An 18,898-nucleotide genomic window follows, 5' to 3' on the forward strand; every position below is an offset into this window, starting at 1 on the left:
GCACTTTCACTTTGCCCTGTCAAAAGTAAGACAGGAAATCGCTGAGTTTTTATTCCCCAGATGCCTAGTTTTTACCGTCTTCTGGGGACTAAATTGCAACCAGATTTTCTTCAGCTTGTACGTTTCATCTGAAACATGCAAGCTGGCATGCACCAGGGTAACTAAAACTAGGTAGGCTGTTGTGAGGATCAGCTTTTGTTGCACAGCTTTCTACTTGGAGTCATAACAAGGAGCAAAAGTCACTGCTATAAAAACACACCAAGACAGATACAGTGCTACTTGATCCCCAAAGAATGGAAAGGTAGGGGATTATTGCCACAAAGCCAGACCTGTCTCTACCTGTAGGGAAGTATGGAACTGCAAACCCAAATGGTCACAAGCTGAGCCATCCCAAATCCCCATGTTTGTAAAAGCTAGAGCCTCTTAGCCTTTAGTGTTCACACCCACAAGCTTTTCACAGCCATGAATCAAGTGTTAAACTCAGCATCCATTTAGAAAAATAAAATTTCAGAAATTCCCCATTAAGTCCCTTTAAAGCCCAGCTCTCAATTCCATAAAAACATCCATTCTTGTCAGTAATTTCAGCACACCACTACAATGGAAATCCTTGCTCATACCACAAATAGAAGGAGACTTCTGAATGAGAAATAGAGGCACTGCTCTAAATATGACTCTTCATTGCCAGAGAAGTGTTTTGAATTACTCTGGAAGCATCTTTTTTCAAAGCCTACATGTCTTCAGGAATATATCTAAGTCCACAAGGCAAAGTCCAAACAAAGCAGAAGGGATCAGGCATGTTCACTATGGTTTGAATGACCCCAAAAGGCTCAAAAATTCAATCAGGTGGAAGCAAAGTATCACACTGGGACCTCACCTCAACAGTTAGGACAAGAGAACGCTTGCAAAGAGGAAAGCTGTGATGTGAGTACACCTTACATAAAACTACCCCTTCCTCCCTTATCTCCACAACCCATTTTAGCAGCGCTTTCAGACTTTCCTCCCAGCAGTTATTCCAGTGGGTCACAATAAACCCTTACATTCAAAGGTCTTTGAAGATCACTGGAACCTGCATGGAAGGCCCTGCAAGAGAAAGGAACCATCACACCATCTGTAATATCAGTTTCATTTAAAATAAGACCCAATGTATAAAGTGATATTTTAGCCAGTAAAGACTGCTGAATCACTGTTCCAGCCAGAAGCAACTGCTGTTTTTTCCAAACAGAATTTCCAGAGCAAAACCCCAAGGATTCATGGACAGACAGCCACCCAGGGAAACAAAGGCCTGATCCATATGGCTGTGGGACCAAACACCCAACAATTCTGAAAACAGTTTCATTTAGAAGTGGCCTGAGCTTCACCTGAGGGGCTTTAGCTGAATCCTGGAAATCCTATTTTGACAGCTTGTTTGATAGCCTGCCAAGCTCTCATGCTCTTCCTAAATCTCAAAAAAAAGTTATACACATTAAAAAACAGCTCCCTCAATCATAAAAATGTGTGATAGACTCCCCACTCTCAAAAGCCTGTCCCATTTTCAAACTAATGTGGGAGTCCAAAGCCAGTCAGTTGTCAAAGAGAATTCAGACCTCCCATTCCTTCTAGAAGGCAAATCCGGAAAACTTGGTGCTATTGAAAGTCAATAATTCATCTCAGCCACACTTCCCAGCAGTTCCACCAGTAGCTGAAATCTTAGGGGAAAAAAAAACCCAAAGCCTAAGATGCCTCATCTAAAAACCCAAGGGAAATCCATCCTCTCATCTGAAAGTACATACTGCGTAAATGGCATCATGCCACCACACCTGTCTTCTACTGATCTGTATCTGCTTAGAGCCCTGGGGAGTGCTGTTTTCAGTAGTTCAGTCTCCTTCATTTCTAATCAGCTGATGTTCTCCATCTGATATGAGTGTGCACAACGGAGGATGAGTGCATGCACACACAGGGAGTGTGGTCACACTCCCACTGTCCCAGAGCAGCGGCAGAGGTTAGTCACCCAAACGTACACACGTACATATATTCAAACGGCATATGGAAACAACCAATAAAATGTCAAGAGACACCTATTACGTCTTTCTTTCTGCCATCACTGAACAGGAAATAAATTTAGTCACAGGAAAGCAGGCACAGCGTCATAGTACTGAGAGATGGCTCCACAGACTGCAATCCTTCCATTTCTTCCTCTGGTTGATAGCAGTACTGGCAAATTCTCCACCCACCTACAAGAACAAGAGCATATGCAGTGTTACAGACAATAAAGTGTGGCATTGACCGCCAGAACCTGCCAACCTTGCACTGTTGCACCAACAGGTTCAATCAAGAGGTGAAGAGGTGAGTTCCACTACTCCAAAGACTTGGTGGTTGCAGAAACACTTACACTTAGTCAACACCTGTGAGGGCTAGATCTCACTGTTCTAAAAATTAGTTATGGACACAGGGAATCAGTCTGAATTCCAAATCTGCTTCTTCACAAAGCTTGGATTGGAAACACTGGGCAGGACTTGCCCTTAGGTCCCTTCTCCTAAGAAGCACCCACCACCTCTGCTTTTCCCCCACAGCGTTCTGCACTTTTACCTCTTCGCACCATGCTGATGTCAAGTTTTTACTTAATGATTGCCTTTTTCCAAATAGAGACACGCTTGTGCTCAGAAGCTTTTAATGGAGAAAAGCTGTGAGAAAATTTACTGCTGTGGAGAGCTCTGCACAAAAATTGGAAGTGAGAAGGAAGGGAATGGATGTGATCATAAAACCTATTTAAGACCTTAGCAGCACAGGACATGAATTTTGGAAGGGTAAGGCAAAGCAACAAGGAGTTCCTGCTGCAGGGGCAAGCGCTTTGCCCTGGCACCGTGTGTTCACATTGATTGTCAGGGCAAGGCAAGTGTGTTGCAATCCACACAGAACTACAGTGCCATCGCCCATGGGTTGTTGAAAGACCTATTAAAGGGGTGATGATGGATGCCCTTTAAACCAAGTAGCTAACCAGAGAATTTTAGGCCAGTGTCTCAGCTAATACCCCTGCGCTAGGTGTTATATTATCAGGTATAATGCATACATCAGTTGTACTAGAAAATTCAAAAAGCCAGCACTTGTGTACTGGCTTGAGGGTGAACTGACACCGTTTGACTGCATCCGTACTGTTAAACTCTCTTAGCCTCCAAATCAGGATGATCACATTCAAACAGCCTGTTGAGAACAGCCCGCGGTCCCCATAAACCCCAGCCGTACTTAGGAGAGCTCAGAAGCCACTCCTCTGATTTTACAAGTGTGCCTCGCCACTGCTGTGTTTACAGGGACTGGTGTAGCCACCTAGATCAGGTAAGGTGGGGCTGTCCACACTCAGCCCCTTCCAGCACCAGCAGAGAACTGCCTGTGGTCCAAGGTGGGGCCGGGAGTGGACTGGAGCTCTCTCTGTTCAGCATCAGGTAAATGTTCACTGTGACCCTCACCTCCATGGTCAAAGGATTATGACAGACCAGGGATTCATGACAGTATGTGTCATACTTTCCAGAGAGTGAAGGTGAGCTTCTCTCTCTCTCCGTTCACAAACAAGGCCAACAGTCCAGCTTTGCCTTTGCACCTTTGTTCTGCTACTGCCCAAGTCAGCTGCAGAAGTAAGTGTGGGAAGCGAACAGGAGAGCAGCACACTTATGGAGGCCATTTCTCAGCTAGATGGTACTCCATAATAAGTTCCTGGTGTAGTCTTCAACTAGATATATACAGTACTGAGTTCCTGCTATAGCTTAAGGAAAATTACGGTCTCCTCAGGGCAGGACCCTCTCTCTGAACTCACATTGTCAAGGAAACTGTCAGAGCCATCAGAATCTTTATGCAGTGCTTCATCCAGAGATGTAACAGTCTTGCAATTAAAGGCTTATTCTTTTCAGATAAGCAACCTTGTCATCTGAGCTAGCACAGCCAACCACTTTGCAACCCTGCAAGGAAAGAGGAAAAACATTTCCAAATAACCCCTCACAACACAGGCTGACACTTGGAGAGTGCTGCACCCTTAGAGTACTCACCACACAAGTTTCTGAGCTCTAGGAAACATTTAACTAGCTTTGCTATGACATCAGCAGCTTGTCCCATCTCAAGACCTTACAGTAAGGCATGCCTTCAGGATGCTTACCCTCCTGATCACCCATGACCTTGTTCCCCTGTCTCCCAGGCGAGATTTCTGAGGAGCAAGTATGAGCAATTCAAGCCACTCACCCCAGTTTTAGCAATCTGCCCCACCGCAGGGCCCACAGCGCCAGCTGCAGCATTAACCAGCACTGTCTCTCCTGGCTTCATCTTGCAGACCTCCAGCAGACCAAAACATGCTGTGAAGAAAGGAATAAAAGTGAGGAATAAAAGATACCAGACACAGAGATGCAACTTGACCACACTGAATTAAAATATCGTCACAACCAGAACAAGATTCAGTTTTTCTGATTCTTTATAAAATAAAAAAATTAACCCAAACTTCTTAATCTGGCTTTTTTACAGTCATCCCAGAAAAAAAAAACAGATACACTACTGGGAAACAGTATGTTATGGCAGAAGTCTGCTTTAGGTGAAAACAGCTTTCTAGCTGGAAGGAGAAACACATAGAACTCTAAGGTGACAAGTCAGTTACACACTGGAAAAAAGAGTAAATGCAAGCTAGACAGAGGTCAGTAGCCAGCTGGCATCTATCAGATTGAGGCGAAGATTAAATGATACTCATCACAAATCAAAGCTAGCAGAAAAAATGGTGGCAAAACCTTGCTGAACTGATGGACACGCTGCTCCTGGAGACTGGATGAACGGTAATCGGTTTTAGGAACCACTGAAGCTCAGCTCAGGCAAGTTTCACTGATAGCATAAGTACTGAATGACATCAGGCTCTGCAAGCTTCCTGAAGCGATTTGATCGACTGGAACAGAATCCAAACAAACTTTTCTTCTAACTTCTAAATTCAAGCTTAGAGCTTCCCACGTGGTCCAAACTGAAAGGATGAACTGAATCCATCTAGCAGCTGTCTGGGAAAAGACGCATGAAATTTGAGAAGTTCTACATCACACACAATATTGCAATCATTTTGAAAGCCTTCCATGTCAACAAGACTGACCAAGTCCAGATCTCCTAATACAACCTACAGAGAAAGAGAGAAGAAACATAAGAAGATGACAGACACTGCAGCAGCGAGCAGGAATTCTGAAGCACTGCAGCTCTGTCTGCTGCAGTGCAATTTAAAGGACATCTATTTTTGTCACAATACGACAGCTGTCTTTTGCCATTTGGGGGGCAATTCTGGAAATATGGTGACAGCAGAAGAGCCCAATCAGGAAAAGCAGACTACTTCAGGTGCCAGTGAAGTCTGAGTCTTTCTACTGAGGTTAATTCAGATTAAACTGGATTCTTTCCAGCCCCTCCTGGATTCTCTTCCTATCTTATTACAACTTCTGAAGCAGAATGATAACATAAAGTCGGTCATGGAGAGAAACCCTCCAAGACTGGATTTGAAGTTTTAGAAGACAGGCAGTCTTTATTACAGCGCTGGGAGCACGGGGGAATGTTCCCCCAAGCGTGCTCTGCGAGTTACTCGAGGATACACGTTATACGCAGCAGAGTACCTGCACATTCCTAGCACATTACATACTCATTTCCATTCACACACAGGACTGGTTACGAGTTTCTCGCCTCTAATGCGAAGCGGCGTGCACCCTCCGATAGCGCTGCTGGAGTTTGTCACCACCTGCACGTGCTCCCCAGGCCGGGGTTTGCCCTCCCTCGGGGGGGCTCTTTGGGTCGGAGGTCACGATCTCCCAGCACCACAGCTGCCTTTGTCCCACTTTCAACCAGCTTTCTGTGGGTCGCAGCGCTCCATCAGCCTGTCTCCTCTTGCAGCCAGACCTCCCTCCCTCCCTCCCTCCCTCGGAGGCTTCTTTCTGCAGAGCTTCAGATAACGGCACTCTTTTCGCCATCCACTGTCTTTCTCGTCCTTCCCCGGGCTCGCTCCCTTCATGGGAAGTCCCTTCATCTGTCACTTTTAACAGCTTTAGAGGGGGGGTCAGATTGCCCCAAACCTTAGGCACAGGTTTGTTTAACATACAGCTAAACGCTGGATCAGAGTTTTGTAATTCAGGAGTTCAGACATCTTGTCCCTCATATGGCAAAAGTCTTTCAACGTAATCCTGAACAGATGGAAAGGTTAAGGCCTTTTGCTGAGCCAGCAACCTTCCCTTAACAGAATACTTTGGCATAAATGCACATACAGTGGTATCTACACAGTGGCATCAAGAGGCACCATAATCTCCAAGGCAAATCTCTGATCTAGAGGATGGGCCAAACTTCAGGCCCTCCACAGGGTAAGGGCATTCAGAAGCACACTTTTTTTTTATCAGAGTGACCAGACAACACGCTGGTGGAATGAGATGAGGGGGGAAAGGTCATACAGGTAGGCAGAAACACCCTGCACAGCAAAATCCAGGGGATAGTTGCCTTTGCATCTCGAAACTCACCCTGGCATGCCAACCATCCCAACGGTCAGAGATTTGGGGAGTGATTCCAGCCAACTGGAAGGAAGGAGTTGTAGGTCTTTCCCATCAGAGATTAAATGAGTCCTCCAGCCACAACAAAGGCCCCCACGGTGAAAGCAGGATTCTTGCTCTTTACAATCTTGTTTAAAAGAAGAAACAAACAACAAAAAAATAATAATACCTTGTCAGAGACAAACTACTACTGGCTCTTTCCTCCTTTATTCCTGTTGCCCTGTGGTGCAGGGGAAAAGAAGTATTTCATGTCAGGACATCTAGCCCATACCTACAGATGCTGAAGGCTTCAGATGTCTGTTCTAGAATGTCTACAATCTCCCATCACCAGGGGGATATTTGACAAGATGATTCTAGACTCAGCCCTGCCCACAACAAATCCAATGCTCCCACATGGATGCTGACTTTTTTTTTTACTAACACTGGTCTGGTATGAATTCAGGCTAGGTTTCTGTGAGTTAGAAGGCAGGAAAGGGGATGCGGGATTAAAGGGTGGAAAAGAAGGAAGTCACAGTTAGGTTGTAACAAGCAGTTCCCTTCTCAGACACCTGCACCTCATCTAAATGTAATTTAATGTAATTTAAATGTAAATTAAATGAAGATTCTGAAGATGGAATCTCTTGAGGTAACAAAACCAGACAGAAAGCAGTATCTAAGAATAGGGAGAAGTTCATACTTGCCGTGTCTCTATTCCAGATGAAAATTCAACTCTCTTAGTCCAACAGGAAAACTACATCGGGAAGGGGTAGGTAAGCAGCTTTGAAATGGTGGAAACAGTTGGCCTTTGTTCAGAAGACTTGGTTGGTTGTTCATTTTTCCCAACTCTCAGTGTTACTGCAGGGAAACACAAGAGTCAAAGGCCACAGATGTTTCTGGGAAGAAACCTGGAGGCAGCACAGCAGGGACAAGCTGAAAAAGGCAAACATCTGTGTGGCTAAATTACCACAACCTCAGGAAAGGATAGATTTAAGGTTAGATAACTGTTTGGCTAGAGCTGTATCTTAGGTGATGATGAGGTATTCTCAACTGGAGTAGGCAGCATGCATGGTTTAGGGCATGCAATTACTAGCACATCAGATTTTAAAATATGAAGCTGACATGGCTAGTAAAATAGTCAGACCTTCATACCTCTGCTTGTAAAAATTTCTTTTATTATTGCCAAAAATAACATATAGTTTGTATCAGAGGACTTAATGCTCTCCAAGAAGGCAAAAGAGGCTCTTAGGGAAAAACACATTCTAACCAATTACAGATAAGAATACAGAATTGTGTGAGTATGTAAACTCAAGCCAAGAATAGTCAGTGCAGGCTGCAGATGTCTCAAATGTCAGTACATTCCTTTCAGATCTGCGTGTGTATGGATAACAAGAACTGAAGCTCTTATCTGGCAAGCTGTCTGCCTATCATTATGTCCCCTTCCTTCATGTCTCTTTGACTGTAAGATCTGTAACACAGGCAGAGACGGTTTACTGTAAGCAACTTTAATGTTGTTCCAGATACACTATGAAGTAGTAGCTGACCTGGAAAGACAGCATAAATAGTGATCTTGAACAGATTGCAAAGAGCTTGCCATTGTAATGACATACCTGGATGCTTCCCCTAGCCAGCTACTTGAGCATCCTGTCTTGACCAAATATAAGGGTCACAGTAGCACTAATCTTCCCAGCATGGTCCACCACTACAAGAAGGCTGAGACTTCAGAGAACTATCTCTGACACCAATGTCCACCAGGCTTCTTCAAACTATCCTGTCTCCCTGTGCTTGAACTACCACCTACCCATTAATATGGGCATATCAGCAATTTCCTGCTCAGAATATGTATCCTTACATACAAGCAGCTACTGCAACAGGGCTGCAGTCTCATTTGACCCCATCGCACTCCAGTGGAAGAAACATGACAAGGAACAACAGCATGGTCCAAGAAAAGTCTAGGGCTGCAGCACTGTTATCCCAATGCCTGGCTAAATCTGGCACAGCTCCATACTGGGAGTCTTGTAATTTACACAAGTTTTATCAAAAGCAGACAAAGGCACCAGGGACTCTGGCATCAGGGCGTGCTCCCAGTACGTGTTGTTTTGAGGTTTAAGTGGGGGTTCAAATGAGGTATCTTAGCCAGCAATTTAAAAAGAGGAAAAATACCTCATGTAAGTATCAACACTGAGAAACACCTATTTAAGCAGCAACTCTGCAACAAAAGACAAGGCAAATTCCTGGGCATTAGCAGTGCAGTAAAGCATAGTTTCCACAAGTCAGTCTTTCAACAAAAGCAACAGGAATTCCTGACAGCTCAAAACCCCTATATTCCATCATCCTTTAGGGAAAAAACTACCAGAAGCCACTACCATGTTCATCAGCTTTGTCTGGATCATTGCTGTGCTGTTACAGAAGACACTTTCTGTAGTGTCTCTTTAGGAGGCTAGCTTCTTCTCAACCCCATTTTTCTTTACCTGTCTCCTCTCTCCCCAGAAGGCTCAAGAGGCCAGGCCCTATAAGCAAGTCACTAACTTACTTCGACCCACATATAAAATGCCTTCCCACGGTTCAGCCAGCAGAGGGCGGTAAGAAACATTGCCACCGGTCAAATAAAAACACAACTGTGGCTGCTGTAACAAAGCATTAGGCTCTTTCCTAGGCAGCCTAATCCACCTTTACTGTCTCTAATACCACTACTTCTTGTGAAAGACACCGCTAAACAAATTTTAATTTAAATTCTCATTCACGCAGCAGTTTCAGCTGTTCATCTCCACCTAAAAATACTTTCCATTGCCTGTGCTGCAGTGGTCTAGCTAATACAAGCTAGAAATATATTCAGATATAAATATTTTCCCATTATTCAGAGTAAGCAGGAAGCATAATCAAGGCAATGTAACATAACAAGAAAGGCCATCTCCTTTAAAAGTGTTGCTCTAATATGAAGTTATGCCTTTTCTTGTAGTAGGAATTAAAATGGGAAGGAGGAAATGACTCCATGCTTTTAAATACCCACAGGCATGAAATATTTAAGTGCATCTGAACACTATAGAAGTGCACATGCTACACAAACACTTGAAAGTATATATATGAAGAAATCACCTTTCAAACCTTTAAGCTGTAAACAGAACTAGTACTTTAATGCAATTTCTTTGGCACACCTGCTAAACTGGAGTAGATTTTGTAAAGGACAAGTGGTGGGGTGAGGTTCAAGACAGCATGGCATTGAATGCCCATGTGAAGTCAAAAATCAAGGTTCATTCTTTTATCAACAACTCTTGCATATAATAGCTTACCATATTCCCTACCCTTTTCAAAAGAGAGGAACACAGGATGTGCATTTCTTTCTCTTTTTATTCATTCTCTTTTGCTGTCACAACAGGTCAAATATAACAGACAAGCAGTGGGGTAAAAAAAATAGATGTTGAATATGGATAGCAGTCTTGACTCGTTGCTTCTTAAAATGAAAGACTGACTTCATTGCCAAAGCTTCCAAGATGCAGGCTCACTCCCACCCCAGTCATTCTCCTCTCCCCCGGCACTATCCTCAATACCTTCCCTATCAGCATGGAAAACTCCGATGAAAACCTACTCCCAGAGGCTGATATCTTGCCCAGCTTTCTCCAAAGGATGAAGTATATGAAAAGGATGAAGTATATGAAAAGCTTTCACCAGTGAAGCATGTTTGGGTTTTACTACAGTTACCTTGTTTCCTCTGTCATGGTTCACATCTCTCTTTCTAAATTAAACAAATTCTGTTTCCTTGTGGCGGTCAGTTTCAGGGGCCTATTGCTTCGGCAATTTTCTCCAGTAAGCTTTATTTGCAAACACATTCTAATGCCTTTGCTACCGAGCACCATGTGTGATTAGGCACTGCGAGACTGTGAAAAGCATGCTGCAGCTGCTGCTGCTTGAGTTAGAAGAGCTCAGACGCTGTTTCTAAGGGTATTATTGGAAGTCAAGTGCCTTAAAACCCAGCAAACCCATCAGCACACACGTTCCTAAGCAATCGCCTTTCTCTGCCTAAGGTGCATGGCTTGTCACAAGCTGTGCTAACCCATTTTTGAAAATCCAAGCCAGAGAAACATACAAACAGTTCTACAGACGGACAGCCATTCATCATCAATCAACAAACTCTGGGAAAAAACCCAGGTGGCACTCCTCTCACCTCCATCCTTTAGGTTTGACAGCTCTATCTTTTCCAAGGTCAAAGTCGCTGGTTTTGGGGAAACCCTCAAAATGCTTCTTCAGAACCCACACCTTGGCATTCACCATCCTGCACAGCAAACAGCACAGCCAAAGAGCGCCTGTCAAAGAGATGCCCAACAGTGCTGGGCTGCTCATGAGGGCTAGTTTAGATTTCACAAAGCAGAATGGTATCTTGATAACATGCCATCACACAAGACAGCCTTTGCTTGCACCCTGTGGCAGTATTGCCAGATCAAGAAAACATTTGAAAAGTCCTTTCATTGTCCAAACAACCCACAGCTTCCTACCACCTGCCGGACTGCCCTGCCTGCTGGTAGCAAGCCCTGGCGTGTGAAGTCAGCCCCAGGAAGATGTGCAGCTCCCGCTCTAAAGAAACTGAAGAGGGAAAATTTACTAGTTTAAGGAGATAAAAAAAAATCCTGGAAGGAAAAAAACCCAAACACTTAAACTTACTCTTGTGTCCCAGTTACATGGGATGAGTACTGAACCTGAACTTTGACAGGTTTTTTTACAGTGCAAGTGAGAAATACAAAGGAAAGAAAGACCTTTTTTTGTGACACCCTGTATGCTGAAAGAAAACGCTTCTCCAGTTGCCAAGCTAAGGGCTTGGAGCTCGGAGCATATTGTCACCAGCGTTTTCCATACAGGATGGAAACAAACAAATTACTTGCATTTGCTTTACCCTTACAGACCCTTTTTCCTTCCTATAACCAAGCACATGAAAAAGGCCAAAGAAAAATAAGTTTATACTTAGAGCAGGCTGGTGGGAAACCATGTCTTCTGCTGACAAGGTCAGTCAATAACCTTCTGCATTTGACTCAGTGGCTGGAGTCCTCCAGCCACACAGACCTCCTGAAAGGTGAAGATATCTGCTTTTATCAACAGAGCAGGTACTGCCTTCAGTCCACTTCCCCAGGAGCAAGTGTAAACCCCTAGTAAACTTAGTACAGAGCACACCCAATGTGATTCACCTTTCTCCTATTAAGATCTGCGATCATCCACGCAGAGCACTCAGCTCTGCCCAGACATTTGCATAGGAATGCGCTACAATATGCCAAACCAAATACAACTAAAGCCCACAGTTCTAGAAACCACAAAATACTGGAGTCCGGAGACTAAGATTATCTCCCAGAGCAGCCATTTCTTCAAATCGTATTTTACCAGTCCAGCCCTAAACCTCTTATAGAGTTCTGCCACTGAAGAAAACTTATATAATTAAAAATTAACATAAAATTCACAGTTCAGTCTGTTGCCTAAACTCCCTAATTACTGAACTCTGATTTAGTTAAACAAACCTGTGCCTAAGGTTTGGGGCAATCTGACCCCCCCTCTAAAGCTGTTAAAAGTGGCAGATGAAGGGACTTCCCATGAAGGGAGCGAGCCCGGGGAAGGACGAGAAAGACAGTGGATGGCGAAAAGAGTGCCGTTATCTGAAGCTCTGCAGAAAGAAGCCTCCGAGGGAGGGAGGGAGGGAGGGAGGTCTGGCTGCAAGAGGAGACAGGCTGATGGAGCGCTGCGACCCACAGAAAGCTGGTTGAAAGTGGGACAAAGGCAGCTGTGGTGCTGGGAGATCGTGACCTCCGACCCAAAGAGCCCCCCCGAGGGAGGGCAAACCCCGGCCTGGGGAGCACGTGCAGGTGGTGACAAACTCCAGCAGCGCTATCGGAGGGTGCACGCCGCTTCGCATTAGAGGCGAGAAACTCGTAACCAGTCCTGTGTGTGAATGGAAATGAGTATGTAATGTGCTAGGAATGTGCAGGTACTCTGCTGCGTATAACGTGTATCCTCGAGTAACTTGGTTACGTGTGCATGTCAGGAGGAAGTATCTCCCATGCACCTAGTGCTGCGATAAACCAATGTCGGCTTTGTAAACTATCAATGGATTTGGAGAGTTTTCCTGGTTACGATTTTTGGAAAGAGAATTTGGTGACACAGGTGGGACTTGCTCTCTGGAATCTCAACAGACCAGAGGAGTCATAAGGACTCCAAGCACACACCAGAGTGTTTTCAAGGAGTGTCTCTAATTCCCTGGCCAGGTGAGTTGCTATGACAGCTCCCTCTAATATTAACAATATTGGTCATAAATACTTAGGTTGCTTACAAGTAGGTTGTATTGGAGAGTGGGTAGAGTCCCACAGTCCCACCAGAATATCTGAATACATGTCGTTTAGCTGTTGGTATTGTGGGCTAGACTCACACCAGGATATTTGAAGTGCACAACTGTGTAAATCTGTGTACTATTACAGGGATACCTGGAGTCTGAATTTTGGGTATTGGTAATTTGAATCTTTGTTGGATATTGTTTGCCGGATCTTGTGTGTTGGTGATTTGAAACTTTGCTGGATTTTGTCTCTATTGGATTTTGTCTTTGTTGGATTTTTTCTCTGTTGGATTTTGTTTAAGTATTGAATATTTGTGATTTTGAAAATTTTGTAACATGATCATTGGATATTCTGCTGGGGGTGTGGGGGTGGTGGGGTGCCGTTGTAAGAGTACTCCGTTGGGCTGTGTATTGAGATACTGGAACAAGTTTGTAGGTGACACCCTCACTTGGAAAAAACTGGTAAAATATTGTAATCACTGGTGGCCCTTGTATACCTTAGATTATCAGAAAAAATGGCCTAAGAACACAAGTATAAATTATGATACAGTATTGCAGTTAATGTTGTTTTGCAGATGCAAAGGAAAATGAAGTCACATATGTGAATTTGGGTTTTTTTGCCTTGAGAAATTATCCTGAAACAAGGAAGAAGCATAAATTGATGATATTTGATTCTAATGTGTTGACAGTGCTGGAGGATAGAAAGAAACTGACTTGGTGTTTTTCTGCTTGTAGCATTGGAAAAAGGTGTTTGAAAACAAAGACTGAAGAAAAGGATGTACAACTGATGGTGTCAGGATAGTGTTGTTAGTAACAGGGAGGGATTCTTGCCTAAGGAAAAAGAATGGTGTTGGAGAAGACTCAGGAAGAGAATGAGAGGGTAAGTGACTTTTACTGCTTTGTTTGTAGGGCAGTCAGCTCCAGATATAACAAAAAAGTTGCAAAAAGTAGATGGTATGTCTGGAATGTAGGTATGTCAGTTGATTGAAATTGCTCCTAAGGTCATAATAGCAGAGAGGGATTGGAGAGGGGGAAAAAAAAAAGATAAACAGAAAGAGAAAGTAAAGAAACAAAATGCTGCAATTTTGGCAGCTGCATTCACCCAAGCTCAAACCTCATCTCAGGCAAAAGGTTTCCTGAGAGGTTGAGGGCATGGAAGAGAATAAAGAATAGGAGGAAATATAAGGAACAGAATCCCTCTGAGGAAAGATCAGTGCATGCTTTGCAAGGAAAAAGGACACTGGGAAAATGAACATCCAAAGAAACAATCAACTGCATCCATTCCAGAGGCAGACCTGCTTACGGTTGGTACAGAAGATTCAGATTGTCAGGGACTGGGGGTGAGCTTAGAGGCATCCCCAGCAGATCCCCTGGTGTCAATAAAGCTGAGGAATTAAACTATAGATTTCTTGGTAGATATAGAAGCAACTTATTCCATAGTAACTAGTTGTAAGGGGCTTCTTGGTAAACTTAATATGCCAGTTGTTGGGGTTACTGGAAAGAGAGAATTAAGGCCATTTTTTAAACCAAAGGAATGTCACACTGGAGGTAAAAATATCCATGAGTCCTCATATATGCCAGAATGCCCTATACCTCTCTTAGGTCAGGATCTACTTAGTAAACTAGAGGCCCAAATAATGGGGTTGTTTGGAGTATTCCATTCAGTTATACATCCCACTGGGAAAAGCCTGGAAAGCACAATTATATCCGAGGCAAGGGGAACAATTAAGTGAACCAGAAGTCTCCTAAGAAATCCTGGATGCTGTATTTCTGTTGATGGGGCTACTGAAATACCGGGAAAAGCTAGTACCACACCGGTAAAGACAGAATTAAAACAGAACCCCAAACTGGTAAGAGGAAAAAAGAAAAAGGAAAACAATATCCTATGAAAATGGAAGCAAAAATTGGATTAGAAACTTTGATTTGTACCACATGCTGTGTGACCTCAGTGCTGGAGCAACAGAGACATCACTGGTTATCACCTAAGTAGAGCGATCCAATGTCAAGCAGTATTATTGGAACTGGACGATGTAACTTGAAGGGCAACAACTGAATCCTGCCACTTTGTTGCTGATATCTGATAATAAAAACTTGGAACATGACTGTATACTAACTATTGAACAAATATTTTCCAGTAGGCCAGATTTGAAGCATGTTCCACTGGAAAATCTGCAGTGGACTATACATGCTGAATGGAGAATGATGATCCGGATATGCAGTGGTAACTTTGGAGGACACGACTGAATCACAATCCTTGTCATCAAATAACTCAGCACAAAAAGCTGAATTAATTGCCTTGACTAGAGCTTTGAAATTGTCACAGGATAAACAAGTCAATATGTATATTGACTGACTCTAAATATGCCTTTGGAGTCATACATGGACATGGGGCAATATGGAAGGAAAGAGGACTTTCAGCCTCACAAAGGGTCACCTATTAAGCATGGATCAGAAATACTGGAATTATTAGAAGCCGTTCAGAGAAACATAAGGAGTTGGCCGTAATTCATTGAAGGCTCACCAACCTGGACATTGTGAACTCATACAAGGGATTCGTAACGCTGATGAGACGGCAAAGAGAGCAGCCAATGAAGCAATGGGAGCCTTGACTCTTCAAAACGTTCTAACTGAAGCGCCCAGATACACTGAAAAGGAGAATGAACTAGCTAAGATGCTAAAATGTATAAGGACTTCAGACAGATGGTGGATAATATCTACTGAACAATGTTCACTAACAGCTCCCATAATGCGGAAGTCGCTACAGCAGACACTGTAAGGAACTCACACGGGAAAAGATGCTACAATCACAAGCATTAGGAGACAGGCAATAGGGCCAAAGATGCACAGCTATGCCAATCAAACAGTAAACCAATACGTAACATGTTGTACAATAATTCTAAAATGGGATTATGGCCTCCACCTGAAGAGGTAAAGAAAAGGATTATTCCGGAAGAATATTGGCAGATTGATTTTTCTGAAACGCAATAATTATAAATATATTTTGGTATTGGTAGATACCTTTTAATGATGGCCTAAAGCTCTCCCCTGCCAAACTGAGTTCCAGGTTAGAAATAAATTATTAAATGAGATTATACCAAGATTTGGAGTTGCAAGTGGTATCTCAGCAAACAGAAACACACTCTTTATAGCAGAAATAATACAATTTCTTCCCTTTTAGGAATAAAATGGGATTTACATACACCTTGGAGACCCCAGACTAGTGGGAAAGTAGAAAGAATTACTAGATCTTTAAAGAAACTATTGGCTAAATTGTGCCAATAAACTAATTTAAAATGGATATATGTTTTACCCATCGATTTAATGAGAAACAGAATCATCCCAAAAGTTAAGAAAAACCGAGCTGGTTTCAAGTATTACATGGAAGACCTTATGCTGTAAATTTAACAGGAGAGGAAGACAAAGTTCATATTTCTGGTGATTGGGTGTTAACTGAATATATATTGTCTTTGGGAAAGACTCTTTCCTCACTGTACTGGTAAATTCAACAAAGAGAACCTGTACCATTGGATGTGCCAGTGCATCCTTTCCGACTTGGAGGTCAAGTGTATCTGAGAATGTGGTCAGATGAGCCATTGAAAGAGAAGTGGAAAGGACCTTTCCATATTTTACCTACCACCTACACTGCTGTCAAGCTTGAAAGAATCACTCCATGGATACACCACAGCATGGTCAAGCCAGCCACATGGCCAGAATGAACTGTCAAGCAAGAAGGACCTTCATGCTTGAAACCAACTTGGGAATCATAAAGCTCTAGGTTGGGTCTCTTGCAATATTGCCAGGCAGCATGAAATATGACCAAAATAAGACCTTATACAGACCTGGATTGTATACAGGGAGGTTTGAGGTTGTTAACATGTTTTCTTTGTCGGTACCTGTTTAAACATGTTTTACATATATGCAGGATTTTGCTTGTTACATGGTATGATAAATACTCACATTTGGTGGGATCAGGAGAAACCCATAGACTCAAAACAGACACTTCATGATGATCCAGAAAACCATACATATAGCCAATAAGACCAACTGTTGGGTATGTACCCATTTATGGAACTCAGGTATTTGTGGGGCATTGCTCAATGCAACTGGTGAACCTGTCAGAATTAACTGCAAGTAAGTACTGCAATGTTCCACTGGGTGATAATCTGTAGTTAAGAACTTACCTGGAGAAAGATATAGGTGGAGTCAAAACCCCCTTACAGAAAGATTCATTGGATTTCATTCTTTTGCTAGGTGATTTATTCCTGGGTTAGGGATTGCTGAACTGGAAGAGGCAATTATAAATATATCTGCACTAATGGAAGGGATGGCCAGCAACACTGCAGATACCATAAAGGCTTTACAGGAGTAAGTTTCAGAAATAGCTCATAGAACTATACGCAAAATAGAATAGCATTAGATATGATGTTGGCATCTCAAGGCAGAGTTTGTACTATTTTCAATACTTGTTGTTGCATGTATGTGGATCGAAGTGGGACAATTTCTACCGACTTGCAAGAGATTTGGAAACATACTAAAATTTTGCATGAAATCCCTGAAGATTATACTTCTTACAGATTTCAAAAGTTTGGAATTGGCTGATGTCCTGGTTTCCTGATTTACACTTGTGGGTTACAAATTTAATTGTAATTCTTGTACTCATGATTGTTATATTTGTGTGATTGTATGTTTTATTAAACTGCATGGTGAAGGGTTGTATTGCTGCAAGAGAAGTTCAGAGAGAGTGAGACTTATTTGATATATATTGTTACCTAAACTCCCGAATTAACTATATATTAAACAAGTATGCACACAAAGTTTAGGTCAAGCTGACCCACCCTCTCAGGTCATCAAAACTGATGAAGGAAAGGACTTCTAATCAAGGGAGTGAACCTTGGGAGACAAAGAACAGCTAATCACTAAATAAATTACCAAACAAATAAAAAAACCCCCTACTAAGTTACTAAAATTATGCAGAAAGAGGCCACCGAGTGACAAAGAACTTGTAACCAGTCCTGTACGTGAATGAAAATGCATACATAATGTACTACGAATGTGCAGGTACTCTGCTGTATGTAACGTGTATCCTCGAGTAACTTGGTGTGCGTGGAGGAAAGATGCCCCATGCTTCCAGTGCTGCAATAAACCAGTGTTGGCTTTCTAAATTATCATTTGATTTGGAGAGTTTTCCTTGTTAGGATTCTCAGTAACATGCTGGGGAAATCACCTGTATTAGGACGCATAGGTCATTCACAAAACGAAAGAAGTATTGTCCCGTAGGCAGGTTTGTTACCGGCGTGCAGCACCAATTCACACACTGAGTCAAGGTATTTATCTTCCTTTCTTCTACTTTGTGCAAGGGAGGGGCCTAGGTGGTAACCCGCAAATGCCTAGCTCACCCATTGTCAAAACTTCACACTATACAGTTCAGCAAGCACAAGTTACAGAATTCCTTCATTACATAACACTCAGTTTCCTATTTGTCAAGTAAATCTTTTGCTTCTCATGTTGTTACCAAAAATCGTAACCAGGAAAACTCTCCAAATCCAATGATAGTTTAGAAAGCCGACATTGGTTTATCGCAGTGCTGGGTGCATGGGGGATCCTTCCTCCTAACATGCACACGTAACCAAGTTACTCAAGGGCACACGTTACATACAGCAGAGTACTTGCACCTTCATCAGCCATTTTCATTCACACACAGGATTGGTTACAAGTTTCTCATTTCTAGTGCAGGTTGGTGATTGCAACACTTTATCCGCTTGTCTCCTCTTGCAGCCAGAACTTTTTCACTTGGACACCTCTTTCTGCATAATTTACTCAACAGTGTTCTTATTACTATCTGTTATTTCCCGAGATTGACTCCTTTGATTAGAAGTCCTTCCCATCATCGGTTTTGACCACTTGAGATGGTTGGTGGGTGTTTGAGCATTAACTGCTTGAGAAGGTGGGTCAGCTCGACCCAAACCTCATGCTATTTTTGTTTAATTAAACCAGGGTTTGGTAGTTGGGGAGTTTAGGCAACAGTGTTAATACTGTTCCCATGCACGGTCTACACTTCTTTTTGGGTGTGGAGAGGTTCTTGAGTCAGTGGTCAATGAGCCAGTCGTCCTGA

The 18,898-nt window shown here is 42.9% G+C and overlaps 1 protein-coding gene across 1 annotated transcript in view; it reads right to left on the minus strand.

Moving 5' to 3' along the window:
- The window catches only part of PTGR1 (prostaglandin reductase 1), a 21,489-nt gene extending 8,436 nt beyond the window's left edge, over window positions 1–13,053 (minus strand). Inside the window, 17 exon segments of the mRNA XM_080371071.1 lie at window positions 2–16; window positions 962–1,033; window positions 1,037–1,039; window positions 1,043–1,080; window positions 2,106–2,109; window positions 2,111–2,165; window positions 2,167–2,210; window positions 3,785–3,866; window positions 3,868–3,926; window positions 4,204–4,378; window positions 6,477–6,588; window positions 6,591–6,633; window positions 7,890–7,950; window positions 8,646–8,674; window positions 8,678–8,691; window positions 10,645–10,681; window positions 10,683–13,053. Of these exon segments, the coding sequence (XP_080227197.1) occupies window positions 2–16; window positions 962–1,033; window positions 1,037–1,039; window positions 1,043–1,080; window positions 2,106–2,109; window positions 2,111–2,165; window positions 2,167–2,210; window positions 3,785–3,866; window positions 3,868–3,926; window positions 4,204–4,378; window positions 6,477–6,588; window positions 6,591–6,633; window positions 7,890–7,950; window positions 8,646–8,674; window positions 8,678–8,691; window positions 10,645–10,681; window positions 10,683–10,820 (981 nt within the window). The 5' untranslated portion in view covers window positions 10,821–13,053.
- Between the last annotated feature and the right edge of the window lie 5,845 nt (window positions 13,054–18,898).

Source organism: Falco punctatus (genome assembly GCF_963210335.1).
Source record: "Falco punctatus genome assembly, chromosome: Z".
Lineage (NCBI taxonomy): Eukaryota > Metazoa > Chordata > Aves > Falconiformes > Falconidae > Falco > Falco punctatus.